Source organism: Colias croceus, chromosome 3, assembly GCF_905220415.1.
Source record: "Colias croceus chromosome 3, ilColCroc2.1".
Taxonomy (NCBI): Eukaryota; Metazoa; Arthropoda; class Insecta; order Lepidoptera; family Pieridae; genus Colias; species Colias croceus.
Genome location: NC_059539.1, coordinates 3,228,167 through 3,247,453, shown reverse-complemented (window position 1 = coordinate 3,247,453; position 19,287 = coordinate 3,228,167). Strand labels below are relative to the sequence as shown.

The 19,287-nt window shown below is 34.7% G+C and overlaps 1 protein-coding gene across 1 annotated transcript; it reads right to left on the bottom strand.

The window, feature by feature from the left end:
• Positions 1–251: 251 nt before the first annotated feature.
• LOC123705881 (protein Wnt-1) lies at positions 252–17,580 on the bottom strand. Its single transcript, XM_045654961.1, has 4 exons — positions 17,450–17,580; positions 12,465–12,727; positions 3,112–3,410; positions 252–2,344 (listed from the first exon to the last, which is right to left on the bottom strand). Exons 1-4 carry the CDS (start codon positions 17,536–17,538, stop codon positions 1,817–1,819), a joined length of 1,179 nt encoding a protein of 392 aa, XP_045510917.1. The 5' UTR covers positions 17,539–17,580; the 3' UTR covers positions 252–1,816.
• Between the last annotated feature and the right edge of the window lie 1,707 nt (positions 17,581–19,287).

The following is a 19,287-nucleotide window of genomic DNA, read 5'->3' as shown; positions in this document are numbered from 1 at the left end:
ACAGTATTTCACTATACAATAATAGGAATTGAGATTCAGTTTAGTTCAGCTGATTTTAATTGCATTAAACTAATATTAACAATTAAAATGCTACATTCACATAAATAACTTAATAAAATAAGAATAAAATTATTATTTACATGCTTAAAATTTTGTAAGTACCTACAATTTTATTTTGGCAGATTATTTTAAAAAAGCTGTCAGATGTAAAAGTGGTAATGGAAACAAATTAATTTCATATTAATATCCAATTCTATTTTATAATACTTCAGTTACATTATCACAATTAAATAAATAATAATAAACAGCTTTATCGCACGGAATAATAGAAAATACATCAGTCTTTTATTAGCAAAACTTTTCTACTTAAAAAAATTATTGTCACTGTCCTAGCTATCCATTAAAATACCTATAAATTCGAGGTTCGTTTTACCAAATATAGATATGTACAGTACTGCAAATAACACAACCGTTTCAATTGAAAAATCCTACAAAAACAAAAGCTTTAATAAATACCTAAATTTAAAACTGGTCTGAAATTATTTTATCATTAAATTCATTTACAAATGTAACATTACAAGACCTATCCTAGCAATACTTGTTAATTATTTTATATCACATAGTATGAAAATATCATTCACGTTGATATATCTTTAATAAAGCTTTATTTTCAACTGGCAAACTGTTGACGAGGCCTGTCAAAATTATCAAGGAAACCTGTTTAGCACTTGCTCTATTAAATCTGTCGAATAAATTAGTAGTTATATTTTATCAGAGGTAGTCAGTAGCACGGTTAGAAAGTTACGTATGTAATTCCAAATCAACAGTTTGCGTACCCTAATTAAATATAATAAAAGCGATCTGTACATGCTTTAATAAATAAAGAACAACTGTCTCACGAGCAACTGTTTAAAATCTATAACAACTGTCAAGACTCAGGACTGTACGCGCAGCTTTATCTTCGAATATCGGCCGCAGCACGTATACAATATTATACGTATAATACTGATTATTTAATTCTTTTAATATTTAATTAACATTCTCGAGAGCGTTTATCTCGTAATGTGGGACACTTTTACGATGGTGCTACTTATACACTGATAAGAACAGCTAGCAGCCTCGGAAGGTGAACACCCAAGAAGGCACTTTATCCGAATGCATTAAAGGTGCAATTTGCATAAAACAACTTAATAATTAATATAAAATTTTAATTACAAGATAATTTCGCTCTCGAGCCTCAAAACAGATAATGTGACCGTACACCCAACGCTAACGTCTATAAAATTGAAATTTTAAATGGGATGGCAGGAATTATTTATGTTGTACTCGAAGTATAACAAAATTGCAATATAATTTATATAACTTTGAAATGATATTAGGAAATACCATTTAAAGTAGTCTTTACATTCGCGTTTGGGGTGAATTCTAATAACAGAAGTCCATTATCAAATAAATAATAAATTACGCTTCACCGTATAATGAAACCAATAAATCCAGTTACTTTTATAATTTGATGACTTTGACTTATATAAATCGTCCTGAACTGGTCTTATTAGTATCTCTACAACGGTGTAAAATACTAGATCACATTCACACTTAATAGTTTTATAAATTACTCTAAACAGTAACAGCATTTTAATATCACGCCAGATAAATAGCATTGTTCAATTGTATAAACAGTTTAAAAAATATTTACATAAGTCAAAATGGGAAGTGACCACATACACGATTCCCGTTCGTAACTCAATACAAAATACTTCACAAGAAGTCCGAGGCACTGATTGGATACATAGTCTCTCACTAATTAGCAGCGAGTCTATAAACACGTGTGAACCACTTTTTCCGTGCGACACATTTTGCACTTAACTTCACAACACCAGTGGAACGTGCAGTTACACCGTTCCACTACGAACATAGTCTCAGTCCGGTAGCCGCGCCCGCAACACATGAGGTCGCAGCCGTCGACGCCGATACTCGTGTCGTTGCAGGTACGCCCGTGCGTGCCGGGAATGCCCAGCCTTGGGTTCTTTTCGCAGAAGCCCGGCGATGATTCCAGGTACACAAGGTCCTTGGATCCCGGTGATTTGTGATCGGGATTGTGCGGCCGCAATTGGAATCGATATCGATCCCTTCGCGGCACTCTGTGGGGCGCCGCGTCGTTCCGCTGCACTGGCGCTTCCAAGTCTGTGTTGGACATCATCACTCTCGATGCGCCGTCGAAACGGTCTTTTAGCGCGTCCCCGACGGAGCGGAAACTGGGCAGCCTCATCCAACACGTTTTCACCGTGCAGGACCCCGACATACCGTGGCATTTGCATTCCTGACGCATCTCCGTTTGCACGTGCTGTATGGACAAAAACAATAAAATTAGCTCGTCTCTATATTGGATCGATAAAAATAAAAGGGATCCATATTAATGTTCGAATATCATCGACTCATTTGATAAGCGTCGATGCGAGTGATCGATGATGTTAAAAGCTCACTTCATCGATCGAATCTTACGATCAAGCAAATTGTTACAAATCGATAGAAGGTGGGCCGATCGTCACAACGCGTGGACAGATCATAAATCATGCTCTATGGGCATTCATCATTCTCAGAATGTAGATAAATGACGCGAGGATGGAGACAGTAAATATTTTCCTATCTCATAGGGCACACAGAATTCTTTGTGCCTTTCACATGTAGATAACAGCGTGGCCGTACGATATTATCCAAATACGTGTTAAACAATTGTCAGAATGGTGTAAATATTCATCAGGAGAACACCCAGTTCGTTCGTCGTGACAGGAATTTAGTTAATTATTCGTTTGGGTGGCTCGCGGCGCCAAACGTCCCTTTTGATGAATTTTGGGAAGAATTGTGGGTATGCAAATGTGGGTGTGCGGTGGGAGGGAGATGTTCGAGCGCAACGAATGAGTGCCTGTTGCGCAGTCGTCGCTCAATGGGCTGAGCCATCCGGCGCATAATTAATTTTAGTCATAAGCGACACGTCAAGTGGCTGACGAACGATCGTCACCCGTAATGCTAATGTAAACATGATACGTCATCAGCTACTTGGCCGTTTAATGGACTAGTATAAGAGACCGATGAGTGATTCGAGATACATACCATTCTGCCGGCTTCGTTGTTGTGAAGGTTCATTTTCTCTCTAAGGGTTTTGCCTCTCTCGCCGGTGTCGACGAATTCTCTGCTGAACTTGAAGCCGAAGCCGATGTTATCGCTGCAGCCGCCCCACTTCCAGACCCGCACGTTGGCTGCTGCCGCCGCCCTGGAGCGGTGCGGGGCGCGGTCCACGTGCGAATAGTCGCAAGTACACGACTCGATGGAACCCTCCGCGCATGCTCGTGACACTGCGTGTGTCACTCCAGCGCTCGTGATTGCATAAATGAATGCAGTCTCTCGACAACCTAGGACAACAAAAACATATATTTAGATATACAATTTAAAATAATATATTTCGTATTTTTATGCGCCATTACAATTAGCGTTCTTTGTTAAAAAGCAATATATTATTCGAAACAACTGTCCAAAGATTACGTAGATTGCTAAAAACCTGTAAAAGGCAGGTAGCGAGTCTCTTTTTCGTCTTAATATTATTGTTTTGATAATAAGAATATACAGTTTATGCAGGTATTTCACATAGATATGTTTGGTATTCGTATAATTAATTCATCCCAACAACGGAGGGTCCCATATTTTAATCAAACTTTATTACTGCTCGGGGTAAAGGAACAAAAAATTCTCATCACATTAATATGTTTGGTATTAAAATAACCAAAATATTCGAACAAGCAAATTGCAGTGGGAAGGGCATTAGACCCCGACGATCACAAAATGGCATTACGCAGATTGTTTTTACTTTATATTAATATGATGTTTATTGTTATAAAGTCTTCTACAATAATAAAATAAATAAAGCACATTCTATTCTAAAACAAAAGTATGATGTTAATAACTGATTAAAAAAATCATAATCCAATTTTCAAAGTGGCACAATTTATTTCAACTATGTACAAAATATAAAACTGAAATTATAATTAAGACATGATTACAATATAGCCGATGAAATATTCATTCATCTCGAACGAATAAATCGATATTCCGTATCGAATACTATAAATAATTAATGGTCCAGCATTAGAATCAAATACTCATAAAATACAATTAAAGAAAGAGTATAACTCGATGGAAAATAAAAGAAGGAAACGGTACCTACCCGAGCGATTATAAATTTGGTCATTACAATCGATTTTGACGCGCATCGAATTTCTTAAACATCGATTAAATTTGAGTTCTTCATCGATTAATATAGACAGAACGGTATACCTACGTTTAATTTATTTATTCTATTACCTACCTATATGATATTATATTTGCATAAATAATATGATGTGTCATCAGACAACTAACTTGTTATTCAAATTTCATCTTCATTTGCTTATCTACTACATTTCGGGGTCTATTTAGTTATTTTATCAATGATTCCTTTTCCAACAACCGGAAACATTTAAAATTAAAAGAAATATTTGTACAAAAAATACAAAACATTATGTTCCAATAATTTCCCTCTCAGAAAAGTCACTTGATCTTTGACTGATGCTTATTAATTGTTTTTTTTTTTTTATTAATTATTAATAACTAAAAAATAGACTAGCATACATGACTCATCAAAAAGCTCCTCGCAGTGTTCATAATTATTTTAAATCTAATGTCACTCCACACTGCCCATATTTGTCTTTAATGTCTTAACTAACTTCTGAGCAATATGAATATGAATACCAACTAATGAGTACCGAATTCGATACAGCAATTCTAATTGAATATTCATCTGATAATATTCGTGATATGAAACATCTCCTCTGGTGGGCTTCCGGCCACCTCGCATGTACATAAAAACGCTGTGCAATAAAAAGTACGACGCGTTTCTCGTTATTTATAATATTATGTGGAACAAGCGAAGATCGTTATTAAGGGCTCAATAAGCAAATGGAATCATTTTTTATTGAGTTGTCATCGTTCGGAGATATAAATTACGCTCAGCCTGAACACAACGCTGAGGTTCGCGATTCGCTTTTTGCCTTTCCATTTTGGATGTAACAGAAAAGTATTTTATTCAGCAATTACTTGGGACGTTGGACTTGGAATTTTAATGTCAATTTTGTCATTCAATAGCAGGACATTAATTTAAACAACGTTCAACGTAATGAGTTGACTACATTCACTGGCAAGTGGGACATTCGTGTGGGTTGTGACTATTAAAGTGAGCAAAAAACAGTCATAAATGCGTATGGAGTAACCGATGATAGTTGTAAATTAACTTGAAATCGAAATCCGTTTCAATAGGTCAACAGGTCTCGAGATTCTAGTGTAGATAATAATAACGTAAGAGTACCCAATAATCCTGCGGCTGGTGTCCACACATCAAAAGTCTCAAAGGGCCTCTGCGTGTTGTATCCGTGTCCCCACGTAAGCCTTCCAAAGATCCGGGTACCGTCCTTCTGGTGGTACCCGAGTATTATGGAAATGAGGGACGTAAGAGTACTATTAATAGTCGACAACTTTTTTTTTCTATAATCAACTATTTTCAGGTAATAAGTTAACAAAGTAATCGCTTCTAGAAGACAAACCGATTATAATCGGATCATAAAGCGATAAACACACGGATATGAGGTATGAGTCAGTATATCGGAGGTCTGTCGGCGGGGCGCCTTCGCCAGGTGGAATCTACCACGTGCTGGGCCTTACATGTCTTCACACACCACACATCTGGCGACTGGCTCCACATGTGTGCACCCGCTGAGATTTTTATTCGCTACTTTTACTTATCTATTGATGACATAACGGAATATTAACCAATTAAACGGCAACCGGAATATTTTTAATTGGTCCGCGAGTGATTCACTACGCCTAACCCGTCTGACGACGTCTCGACTACTCTTTGTTACGCTAATAAGACACGAAATATTTATATAAAACTATAAATAATTCAATAATTTATATTGCTGGCGTCCACCATCGATTTCTCGGGACAACAAAAGCCGATTGTCGCATTGCGAATAAATCGCGACGTAGAAAAATTATGACAGATGTAAGAAGGCTTCGCTCGAGAGAACGCATTAGTCACGGCATTAAATAAAATGCAAATTCATTCTATACAGCTAATTAACTGGCCAAATAATCTGGCACTATTCATGTCCAAACGCAAATAACAATTAGGCCCGGAATCGCCGAATCTATGTCTATGTAAGACATGCGTTCTAATGACTCAGTATTATTTTATTGAGACAATCCAGCCCCATCAAACCGCAGTCAAATAAGAACAGACATGAGTAATGTGAATCTATAAAAGTAAATTATTATTATAACTGATAATAAAGTGCTGTCGGTTGATTATCTGCGTCGATAATAAATGATCCCGAAGGCGGTTTACAGCGCAAGCATCGAGCGATAATGCGTCCTGCTCGATTGACAGTTAATGTGAGGCGTTCACGATTTATAAAAGTCAAAAAATCATAAATCCAACCGAGCGAGAGCGTTAAATAAAACTTAATCACTGTTGACATTTGATGAACACCTGGCCTCACAGAGCAGACCATTAAATAATTCGAAATTAATGTACTAATTAAATATATTCCATCGCATTAAGCCATCACTTCCAAGTGTTTCGAAAAGATTAATTTGAAGGATTGACTTATGACGGTTTCCCGCGTCGCGCTCCTTGCACATTATTATTTATTGCAAGTGGCATTATTCAAATTTGATGAGCCGTAATTACTCAAAACAACCATAAATCACCGCGTTTTATAATACGATGTTTTGCCGGTTTAGAAATCGTTCTATCAGAGAAGGGCAATGAAGTCATTCATTCAGTGTCTTTTTATTTTACGAGCGCATTATGCCACTATTTTATTGCATTATAAGCTACTATATTAGTTTTTTGTTCTTAGTAGCACATTATCGTGACATTATTTATGCTTTTGTTTAGTAAATCGTTACATACAAGGGTAAATTAACAGTCATTTGGAGAACAGTTTGAATAGAGTAATAAAGAGCAATAATTCATTTTCGTTATGCTATCTGAGGGTGATAATTTCCTCACAACAGCGCACCGGTGGGCACTGCGACAATTCAAAACTCCGGAGCAGCAATATATCACTCATTGTGAGTGGCACAAAGCACTTCGAGCTACCACTCGCTACCAGTCTACCCATTCACACAATGAACAAAGACATTTGTTTCCATACTACAGAAAAAGTAGCGAAAATAATTTGATTTGAAACAAGCTGTCCGTTGATGATAATGAACGACGCTTTTGAAAGGCTAAACTTTTATATGAAACAACGTTATTTGCGAAGAACTGCATGAGACCCGGCTTCGAATCGATCGTTATTGAAAACAATACAAAACATAAAACCCAAAACGCTTATCTAATTGAGCATTAAATATTTCATCGAGGGATTTTTATATCCGTTTTATTTTCGGTTAATATGGTTTTATACGTTTTATCCGCCCACGGCGATGGAATCCACGAGACGAAGGCTCCGCGTACAAGACCTTAACCCTAGATTACTACCCTTCGTCGATTCGACGACGCGTCACCAAAAAAATCGCTATAACTTTTAAGCGCGCGACCGTATGGTTTTCTGACTTCAGCTAATCTCAGCCAACCCGTTGCGCTTGCGATGGACGGTAGTGCTTTGTGCGTGGAAGGTCCACACGCGCTGTTCCAGCAACCATGGCTCGTCACATCGACGAAGGTTAGTATTAACGTAACTTTTCGTACTATTTAGTTAAGTTAAAATTACGTTATTTTATCTATTATAATGGTGCCTATTATTTTATTTTTTAGATACGATTCATATGTTAGTTTTAGAAGTTGAAAGCGATGAGGAAAATTCATCTGCGAGAGAGCCTGAAGACCCCATTGAGGCTGAAGAGGCATGAGACGGAGGGTGATGATGAAGTTTCTACTGTAAATAAAGAGCAATTTCCAGATCAAAATTATGAGGCAAGTAGGTAGTAATACATCTCCCCACGTTCTATTGAAGACGAGACACCTAGCACTTCAGCTGACCCTAGCGGTTACAAGAACATCGCGTACCATTCTTCTTGGGAAAGACAAACACATATTATGGTCATCACAACAGTCAAGGTCACAAAGCAGAAGACCTTCAAAGAACATAGATACATAGCACGTGGGCATTTACGCTTTTTTCAAGTTATTTTAGATCCTCTTCAATGTTTTTCAGGTATAATTACTGGTGACATTGCTGATACTCTGTGGGACTCAATTACATAAATTTTAAACATACCAGGAAGAAATAATGTGAAAGTTATAAATGAGACTGAGCAAAGTAATGCTGCTAATGTGCCTCCATAGCAAACTAAAATAAACATATATGCTATATGTCCCTCCGTAAAGCAAAGGTAGACCTAAAAATAGGTGCACTAAGTGCAAAAATCGTTGTGTGGGGAACACAAACTTGATGTGTGTCACAAATGTTTTAGATCCTAAGCTATTAACAAAATTATATTTTTAATTAATTTTCCAGATATTATTTTTGTAATTAATAGTTTATTTCGAGCAATTTAGAGGTATAAATTATATGTACGGAATTTTTCAAAAAATTTAAGAATGTTCATAAAGCGTGTAAACTGTTATCTCATTTTGATGACTGTTTGAATTAAAACTATATTAAAATAAATATTTTAATATTTTTATATGTAGATGAATATCTTGTCCTTAAAATAAAAAAATAACTACAAATATATTTTTTTAATTAAACCCCTAAATCCCCTCCAATAAACAGCGTAGTCGAAACGACGAAGGTTAGTATTAAACGTCGAAAAATAAGGTTAGTGTTCTAGGGTTAAAACAGGAAATGTTTGGTGGAGGTCGTTTTATTGGCCGAGTTACCTGCTATTAGGGCCATCGATAGGTGTAATCGTGGCTTCCGTGGAGCGTGTTGCGATACAGTCGCATCGCCAAACCGCGCCACAGGGGGCCTCCCTGCGGGACCCCGGTCCCATATATTTCTCTATTCTCGGGTCAACAATGACCCGTCACATAAAAACTGGACTATTGTACCGTTGTCATCATTTGTGTTAATACGATCCTTGAGGTTTACACCACAATGAGATGAAGATGTCGCATCAACTCATCAATGGCGTGTCGACATGTATATTAGTGATGATTCGTGTTCCGTCTGGGGGGGCTTTGTTAACCCCGACTGTAATTATAACGGGGAGAGTCTATTCAGCGAATCGGACGGACTGTGGCGATACGAAATCGCATATTTACGATTGTTTAATGAGTAGCGTTGTGACGAGCTCCCGCGGTGCGGTCGTGCGTTTTTATGTTTTTCTCAAATGAACGTAATTGCAATGTATTAAAAGGTTTATCGCGAGATATTTGCGGCCGGCCATAACACCGGCCGCATGATCGCCCGCCCTGGCTGCCCTTAATAAAGTAATATTCTCTAAATGCACACGCATATAACATAAATTTTGTATCGCCTCTTACTCTTTTTATAGACTTAAATTATTATCATGACGGTGGTCCGCATATACTCGCCTTATCTCGTTTTAATTTAGAAAAATTATTCTTATCTTTTGTATTACGTTTGGTTTGAAATAAAAATATTGAATATTTTAAATGCTCTAGGCGTTTCGATTTATGATTGGCAGGGGTATAATAATTTAATTCGTTTGCCCCGCTGTCCGTCGCTTGGGCTAATAAAAAAAGACTATCTAACTGAGTAATTGCTGGTCTCGTATTAATGAATTTTATCGCCTTAATTGGTTCTGTCTCAGCAATTTACATTATTCTACTTACATAAATAAGACGGAGCTAATCGCTTTGGGTCCAATTCTTTTTGATTTACCTGTACATTCTCGAAGCTAACAGGTCTATTCATGCCTCCGGCGCTCGATCAGACTCGTTTTTTTCAATCGATAAAATATTAATGTTGTGTAAACATATAAATCTAATTGCTATTTGTTACCAATTATCTTCCAAACGAACGTTCAAAATATTTGTGGCCTACGCGACATAATATAAATTTGTATGTTTCCGATTGACCTCCATGCGACCATATTATCATAATTATTTATAGATCTGATTGATATCAAATTTGTATTCATAGATTATTAATATATTTATGAATAATTATTTACATACAGCGAATATGAACGTGATGTTTAAATGTGTACGCTTTAAATTACGATATCTGTTCCGTTTGAAAGCTTTTAAGTCGTGGCAACAGACGCTGTGTCTCGTCTCGACCGCTGGACTGTGTTCAAAGAGCGAGTTAATAGAAACATCATTTACAGAAAGCGTTTGCGCATTTCATTAACAGAAGAGACAGGGGTCAGTAACCGTGGCGCCCGGCTTCCTAAGTCATCCTGATATCGCCCCGAATTCAAAATGAGATCGAATTAGACCGAGATACGGCTGCGTATGCTCTTAATTCCGAAGATAACCTCCTTAATGCAGGCTGAACTCCGGTCTATGTCTGGGAAACGTTTTTTTGTACTGATAAATGCATTTCCTTCTAAAACGTTACGTTCATTCAACTCGCGTTTGTTTTGGTTTTAAATAACATTAGATCGAAAGATCGAGATTTGATTTACAATACTAGCCGTTTTTTGCTAAATGTCTTGTTGTACCAGCCGATGTACCAGCCAGATGTTCGCAGTTCGCAGGCTCATAATAAGGCGTATCGCGTACAAAGCATCGAAATTGGACACCGGAGATAGGGCAGTCCTGATTCAAGCTACAAAATAACTTATGCAGTTACAAAACTACACCCCATAACCATTTTAAACCTTATCACCAATAAATAGCGTGCTGTGTCGAATAAATCTTACGCAAAGAGCTTTTTGTTGTTAACATTTTAATTTTCGTAAGTGCACCTTTTATGAATTTAATCTCGCCTCTTTATTATTACGTACCCATTACAACATTATCCATACAAAATAAAATGTATGTGACTTTCTCTAGTGAGTTATTAAGTCTGAGATTTAGTATGTGCCCACTGAATTTAGTAGTATAACAGGTTTTCTGTCGGTAATGGATATATTTGCTGATTTGTATCTATCGATAAAATCGCATCTATTCAAAGTAATTGAATGAAATGGCTATTGATGGATAATAGAAATCTTTTGCATGTTGGAATGCAAGATTTAAGAATGATTCGAACTATCAATCGAAGAGTCTATTAAGATCAAAGTTGCCAGTATAAAAAAAGTTATCTAATTCAAAGTTAAAAATAAAAAGAGCCATACACGAACGGGATTTTGAACGTCATTCGTTTGTGTAATCGATACGGGATTTTTTATCTTGATGAGCCCTTTATATGTGCCCCCAACGCGCTACCCTCCCGGTGAATGCAGATAACATCTCTAAAAGGGTTGCCAACTAAAGATATCACTTAATTTGTAGCCACTCTTTGTAACTGGGATTAGCTTAGATACAAAACTTTTTGTGTACAACGTTTTTTAACAAATTCTGCATTGAAATACAGTTTTGATCGTGTTTTTTAAGAGATTACTTCACTTAAACGTCTCAATGTCTCATATTATGTTCTTTAGTATCGCCAGGGATATTTACGGCTTATCTTCTTATGTTATTTTAAACGTTTTGTTCCTTTTGTGAGGACAAAATTGAGACAAACGAATGACGCGTGTTCTTATATTCGCTATTTATGTTTCTTTGTTATGTTTTTTATTTAATATTGGCAAAGGATAATCGGGGTCCGGACATTAACTTGTCAGTCTTTATCAGAATTTATACTTAATTAAGTCCATAATAAACAATTTATATAACTAAAATTTTGTGTTTATTGAGGTTATATGCTCTGCAGTAGGTAGGCGATCGTAATTATATACTCAATATTGTCGTCTGTCGTTTTGTCAAGATCTCCATAAGTACCCTTTAAGTATTGTTACCCAAATGATATTTAGTTAATCGACTGTTAAAATCTTAATCGTATTGAATTCGAGTTCTCTGTTTATTAATATCTATAATGATTATTTTCAAATACTTGAGGACATTTTGTGATTAACATTTATATTATGTAATATTAAATATTTATAAACAACTTTGAGTTTTTGGCTTGCATCATTAGTTGTTTGAGTATCCGAACATGGTGCGACTTCGCTTTATAGGAAATAGAATTAGTTAAACAAATTGAAATAGCGATTTATTTAGAGTCTACGCTTGCGAAATATTATTAAGACACCGCGTAGTATGTTCGTCATTGATGTTATAACATTGATATTTAATTAAAACATTATAAAATCTACTTGCATGAATACATCTAATTATTTCATATTATCAGGAAAATTTGGTATGACAGGATATCGTTGATAGATTAATATCTATGGAAATAAAAACACGGTCATATATGCAACAGTTTTAGTATATCTAAATATAAAAATTATTACAAGTTTTGACTCACCTCTATCAACGATTTTGCCGAACAAATTTTTGCCTCTCAAAAAGTTTCTCGTGGAACAGTTCCATCTCCTATATTTGAACTGGTGTTGGCACTCAGTGACGGCCATGCTGGCTCCCTTGGCGACTGCGGCTAGCACACCAGGGTTCTCTCGCGCTAACCGGCGCTGCTTCCGTCGCAACGTGGCGTGGACCGCTGGGTCCATATATAGCACACCAGGTGACAGCGGGGACAGATTGTTCGGTTCCCCCGCTTTTGCTATGCCCCTGCGAATGGAAATAGATCTTAGTGTGTGGACTTCGAGATCAAAATTGAATAATGTGGAGACAAGTAGGAATACGTTTACAACTAACATAGCTAACGTAAATTAAATGATATTGTTTTAACTACAAACTTCCTTGAACGGATAAAAAACAGCAGATTAGTAGTCAAGAACATGACAAAAGCTCACGTTGCTTAACGGTTATCCAAAAACAATGCAAAAAACAACACCCTAAATGCACTGAAACGCTAAAAAAATAATCCTAATAAACCGGAACGCCACTTAAGGCAATGGGTGCAACTCAAAATGAAATGCTCATTTGGGAAGGCAAAGACAACAAACAATTGACGACCGAACTGTCAATCCGCAGACGTTTAGATAAATATTTGCGTCGCGCATTAATCCTCAAGGGCTAAGCGAACAAACAGTGGGCCGATCCACATCTCAACCTATTGACTCTGCCCTGACCGCGCTCCGGCTCACCGCATCCGTACACATGCGAAACATCGCTTTCAAATAGAATATAACGTCCATTGCTCGCCACCCACGCTCAGATTCTTTTATTCTATCCACAAACACGCAATACACATTACGTGTTTCATATCTAGCTATGTTTGTATGTATTTAGTATTACATAATGAAGGTTTGTCTCACAAAAACGCAGTGCACTCTGAGCTGGAAATCGTATTATATTTACCTTTCTTTGTAGTCAAGTGTTACGTAAATATGAACGTGTTCGTCGGAAATTCTGTTTCCTCCGAGAATTTGTGGTTCGACGGCTCGAATTTTAGAACTATGATATGTTTTTAGGATACATTCTTCAAAAGTTAAAGTGCTCTTAACGCATAGAACGGTAATAATGTCATCTTGAAAAAAAACAAAAACAACATCTGTACCATTTTATGTCATGTAAAATTGGTTAATTAATTCGTAATGTAGGTATTTATATCTCTAAATGTTAAAGTATTAAAAAATACAGCATAAGCGAGCTTTTAGTTGATGTATGTAATTTTAAAATTGAACAGAAAAATACAAACGAAAGATGAGCGGCCGTTCTTACAGCGAGATCATATTGACATAACTAAAAACAAAGCAAAGGATCCATATTTGTCCATCCGTGCGTAAAGTCCTCTACACTTGTCACTTTGGTAGGAAATCAAATATAACAGAGATCCTCAAGAAAAAATAATGAATACCTTTCACGGGTAAACGCAATGTTTATACAGTGATAAAGACTGTGTGAATGTGTCAAAATAACAAATATTTTTTCGAGTTCATGCCTTGGGTAATTAAAATTTCTCTTTGCTTCTTTTAGCATTCGTTATCCGTATTTGGATGTGGATTAATTAGTATATTTTAGATACGAAATCGTTTATTCAATAGCTCAGTGAACGGTGTGACCTGTTTACAGTTACTAGTTTTTCGCCGGCCAACTTGTTTAAATGTTTCATGCTTAATTACCTCGTGTTGTACACGGCTACTTTATTCATCACTTTTTCCAAGTTTTGTATAAATTAAGCGAGCCGACAATGGCAATGCTATTCGTTTAACAGCGGTTACCTTTCTTGTGTAAGTAATTGATACTTTCAAGCTTACTACACGATGCATTCATTTAAATATATAATCGTCGGTTTGGCAATTTAATGATTAATTAAGGGTTTATAAACAAACAAAGTACTTTAGCGTTGGCTGGTCGTTTCTACATATTCATGTGAGTATTTTGATTATATTTTTATCCATACGTTTTATATGAAGTAATTAATTTGGATCACATTCCCCCTTAATCACTCCGATAACACAGAACTACCATCAAAAAGATAATTGTGACAAGACTGCCTCTTAAACGTCTGCAGCGTGTTGGCGATTCGAGACACGCGCGTTGAATACAAATGAAGCTTTTATTATTTAATTTGTTGCCATCGCAGGCGTCAAAATTTCAAGTTTACGACCAGTCTAATGTGACCTGTCACCGTGTTCCTATCTTGAAGAACTATATCTTAAAATACAGTTCCTCTTACAATGGTTGTAGTATCAAAATAATCCGCAACACGATTTCACGATTGTAATGTAATATGACGTACGTGCTATGGTTACAAACTGTTTTTCTAAATTATTTCAATATTTGATTACTATTTTTAAATTTACGACCGTCTATAATACCGAGTTGGTGTTATTTCGTAGTACAGTTTCTACTGCATATAAGATAGGTATTTATTTATAAAAAGATTTATTTTTTAATCTTTTATACTAAGAGAATTAAAAACATGATGAAATTATAGCAGTAAACAATGACAAGAATTAAATTGGTATATGATTGTAAATTACTTTAAGGAGTTTATTACCTATAATATTATTCTCGAATGAAAATATTTATTTAGTAATGAATGAACTAAATAATTAAGTTACAATTACCTTTTATAAAAATAAAAAAAAATTAAGCAGTAGGTACCTAAGTACAAAATCTTTCCGTCGGCAAAGATAATTTTTTATTTTTTAGATAGGAAGGAACATTTATGTTTTGTGAATTGTGAATTAAATCTCAGTTATACAATAATTAATAACAAAAAAGTATGTTTGTTCAGCGTAACGCGCACGCGCCACTTTTTGTTAACAAAATGATAGGAAGAGATAAGTTATATTGTAGAACTATAATTTTATAGATGCGTTATTATTAATTAAAATAATTTTAAATACAATTTTTAATTATTAATAATTGATATTAGAAAAAAAAACACTCATTCATTTTATACCATTTTGTTGAATGCAAAAATGTTTTATAAATAAGTCAATCTCAATAATTTATGAACTATTAATTAGTCCATAAAAACGTTAAATAATCAAATATTTGTTATAACTATTTAAATAAGATCTGATCTGTATTATAATCTCATTAAAATTATGATAAATAACAGCTACAAATACTTATTTCACAACTTCTTATAAATCGATGCCGACGGCCGGCGCAAGTCCTGAATACTTGATACTTTTCTTTATATATTATAAACATTAACTCGAATGAGTTTATGATTGCATCAATGTAAATTATATCATCTAAGAATTAATATTATGTTAAATAAATAAATGAATAAATTATTATTATATTCTGTTTAAATATTAAGTCATTACGATTTTTGATTAGAACGCTTAAAAAATCAATTATACACAAATATGCGTATTAAATGAGCAAAATTACATTTTCTTTAATACATTAAATAATCTTTTTTTTTATGAAATTAATACTACAATTTGTTTGTTTTAAATATAATGGAATATGTATGACCTCAAGGGTTTGCATAATTTTTACAAGCAATAAGATAAAAATCGCATCAGAATTCAGTCATAAATACGTTAATGGTTAAACGCGATTAATTTTATTAGCCGTAAATAAAATGTTTACGCCCTGTTCCCTTCGTAAATTACTTTGCAGTTTATTTTGTTTTAATGAACGCGGATATGAAGGTAACACCTTATTTTTATTATTGTTACCAGTAATTAAATTTGTTATGTTTTATTTTTATTGATTTAATGTTTACAAAATTTATTTATAAGTATTTATGTAAGTATAAATGGCTGTCCTTTTTTAATTTCACGTTTAATTTTTAAATAAATTTAAATTATGTTTTTTTTTATTAAAGTGAAACTTTTATTACATCGTCTCAAACTTTTTGGTCTGTGTAGCGCATGTCGCGTGACGCACGCGGCACGATACGTACAAATACGATAATTTTTAGTAAAATGTCTATAGTGTGAAAAAAAGTTTCACTTTTACCGTGGTTTCATTAAACCACACAACATTTTTTTTTATTTTAACTACGTTCTATTTTTAAATTACATTTAATTATGATTTTTTTTAATGTGTTATTCTATGAATTCTATACTCTATGACATAGTTTATACACAACAGATACCAGAGATAGTGATAGTGTATTCAAATATAACTTGACGCTCCTGTCACTCATACGAGACGTCTCATCAGTCTGGCTAACTTATAAACTTTTACTTTTATCTTAGTAACTTTGAATGATAATAAATATTATGTTGCTATACTTAATTTCGTATTTTATCTATTGTTATAGCCATAAGATATTTATGTGATTGAAGTATCTATTTAAGTAGATATTTTTTTATTTATCGACTTTACTACTTTAACTAGTAGATATAGGTAGATATCTACATATTCTCATTAAGTTATTAAAGTTAACATTGCTATAGATTTTAACATAAGGTTTCATACATTTTAATGCAACAAATTCCTTACATACAACATATTTTAATCATTTTTACAATCTGTGTCGAACTATTAAAAGCCAAGTAAAGCAATAAACCCATAATAAGTTCAACGTTCACTAAAGAATTACTACAGCATTTCTGTGTACGTCTCTCCATTGATTAGTATCGACCATTTAACATCTCAGTAACTCATACGGCTGGTAGAACACGGATTTTATTTCGTTATTAACTTTTACTGCGCAATTATCGATCTTACGCGGTTCTGTTTATATCTTCGTTAATGATCCGCTAATTATGGGAGATATTTTAACATCTGGCGATGGAATGTTAAATGTACGCACAATTTTATCGTTCAACTTTAATGCAAATGTTGTTACAATCACAATAAACACGTAAACTAATTCTAGCAGAAACATCAACAAACTCTAATAAACACAAGTGACATTGACGTGCAATGTCACGTCGTCGAAACATTGGAACACAGGACGTCACTCACCACCACATGCTGCCGCGGCCCCTGCGCGGCTTGCTGCCGGCCTCGCACCTCAAACACAGAAACAGCACAAACAAGCACAGACACTTCATTCTGCGATGGGCGGACCCGTGGCTTCACATGAGCGCGATCGTTCGCAGCACGGTTCGATCTGACGAGCGTCCGGCGACGTCGCCAAGGCGGGGTCGCTCATGGTGGGAGTTTACCTGCGGCCGGCCACCGCCCGTTCCCGCTCACACTTTTTTTACCTCGGTCATTGAGTTATGCAATTCGGTTAGATAATGCTGTTGGATTATGAGCATCTTTGTTCGCCGCTCATTAAAGCGATGCGACCGATTGTTTATAGATACGGCATTTTTTTAATTTGTCGTAAGTCAGTCTTATTATTAGGTGATAGGTACTTTTGTAAAAACCTTTAAAATGAAATTAGCTGTTTGTTATTTAATTAAGCTTTTACCTATAAAATTTTTGTATTTTGGTACTTTTAAATACATATAAATTTTTTTTAAATGATTATTTTAGGATTTTTTTACATTTAAGAGTGAATAATTACGCGATTCCTATAGTCATGCTTATTTATAAATCTTTATTTTCCTCATCCATTATTATATTACTTCAAGTAAATTATAATCTTAAAAAAAGTGAACGTATTTTACACGCATCTGAAAAGAAGGGGTAGCAAAATATTAGCAAGAAGTTTCTACAAGCAATGTTTTAACAAAGTCGACAACACGAATACGTAGAATCCAGCACCATAAAAATGGCGAATAACCTTTTCTGACCTTATTCACAATAGATACATTATGAGCACAGCACAATAGGGCAATAACTTACATTGTTCTATATATCTGTTTGTTAAGGGGTTGTTCTGGGTATGCGAATTACCTATAGTAAGTGCGCTTCCTTATAAGTGTGGTAGGATATTTTTTTTATTTTACCTATTTAAAAAGGCATAGAAACGGGGTAACTTAGGCAATAATTTTTATTATAAGCGAGTGGGAGAGGTAACTTTCGTTTTTTTTTTAAGTTTTCTATTCGTTGTTTTAATAAGTGTAAATTTCAGTTACAGTATCTAAGTTAATGAAAAAAAAACTATGTCTGATACATTATTTTATGTACCTACTTATTTATTATACATACCTGTTTGTATTTTACAATGTACTTAAGTGCAATGATTGCAATTGAATTACTTATAAATAAAAACATGTTTCAACTATTGAATAAAATTAAAACATAATTTTGTAACCCATATATTCTTACATTCAAATAATTATTTAAATAAATCAAGGTTAAATTAAAATATACATATTACAATCATTGCACTTACAGAATTTGTTCGTATGCAATGCGCGGGCGGCTTGCGCGCGAGTAGGAGGGGCGGCGGCGACCAATCAGAGCGCCGGACGCTTGCTCACTGGCGCACGAGTGCCACTACACGTGCTCCAAGCGCGCGGGTAGCGCGTTCCTTACGATTTTTCAATAAATAATTTTATTTTGAAATGTTCAAAAATTATATTTTTTGTTATTTTTTACTTTGTTATATATACAGAAGGCGGTTTCTAATGATTTGACACAAAATTATTATAAAAATAAATTTGATTATATAAATATCATTGAAAATTTTATTATGCATGTAGTAAATAAATTTCTGATTGTTCATATTTTTTTTTATTTCTGAATGCAAAACGATAATATTCGTTTTTGCATGGAAGCTTTCAAATAATCGCTGAGAGTGGTAGTTCTAAAGAAAAGACATCAACGCGTTGTTCACGCTTCTTCTGTAAATTCCTAAAATTTATGCACGCCTTCCGAATAGGTATCTACAATAATTGAAATCACAT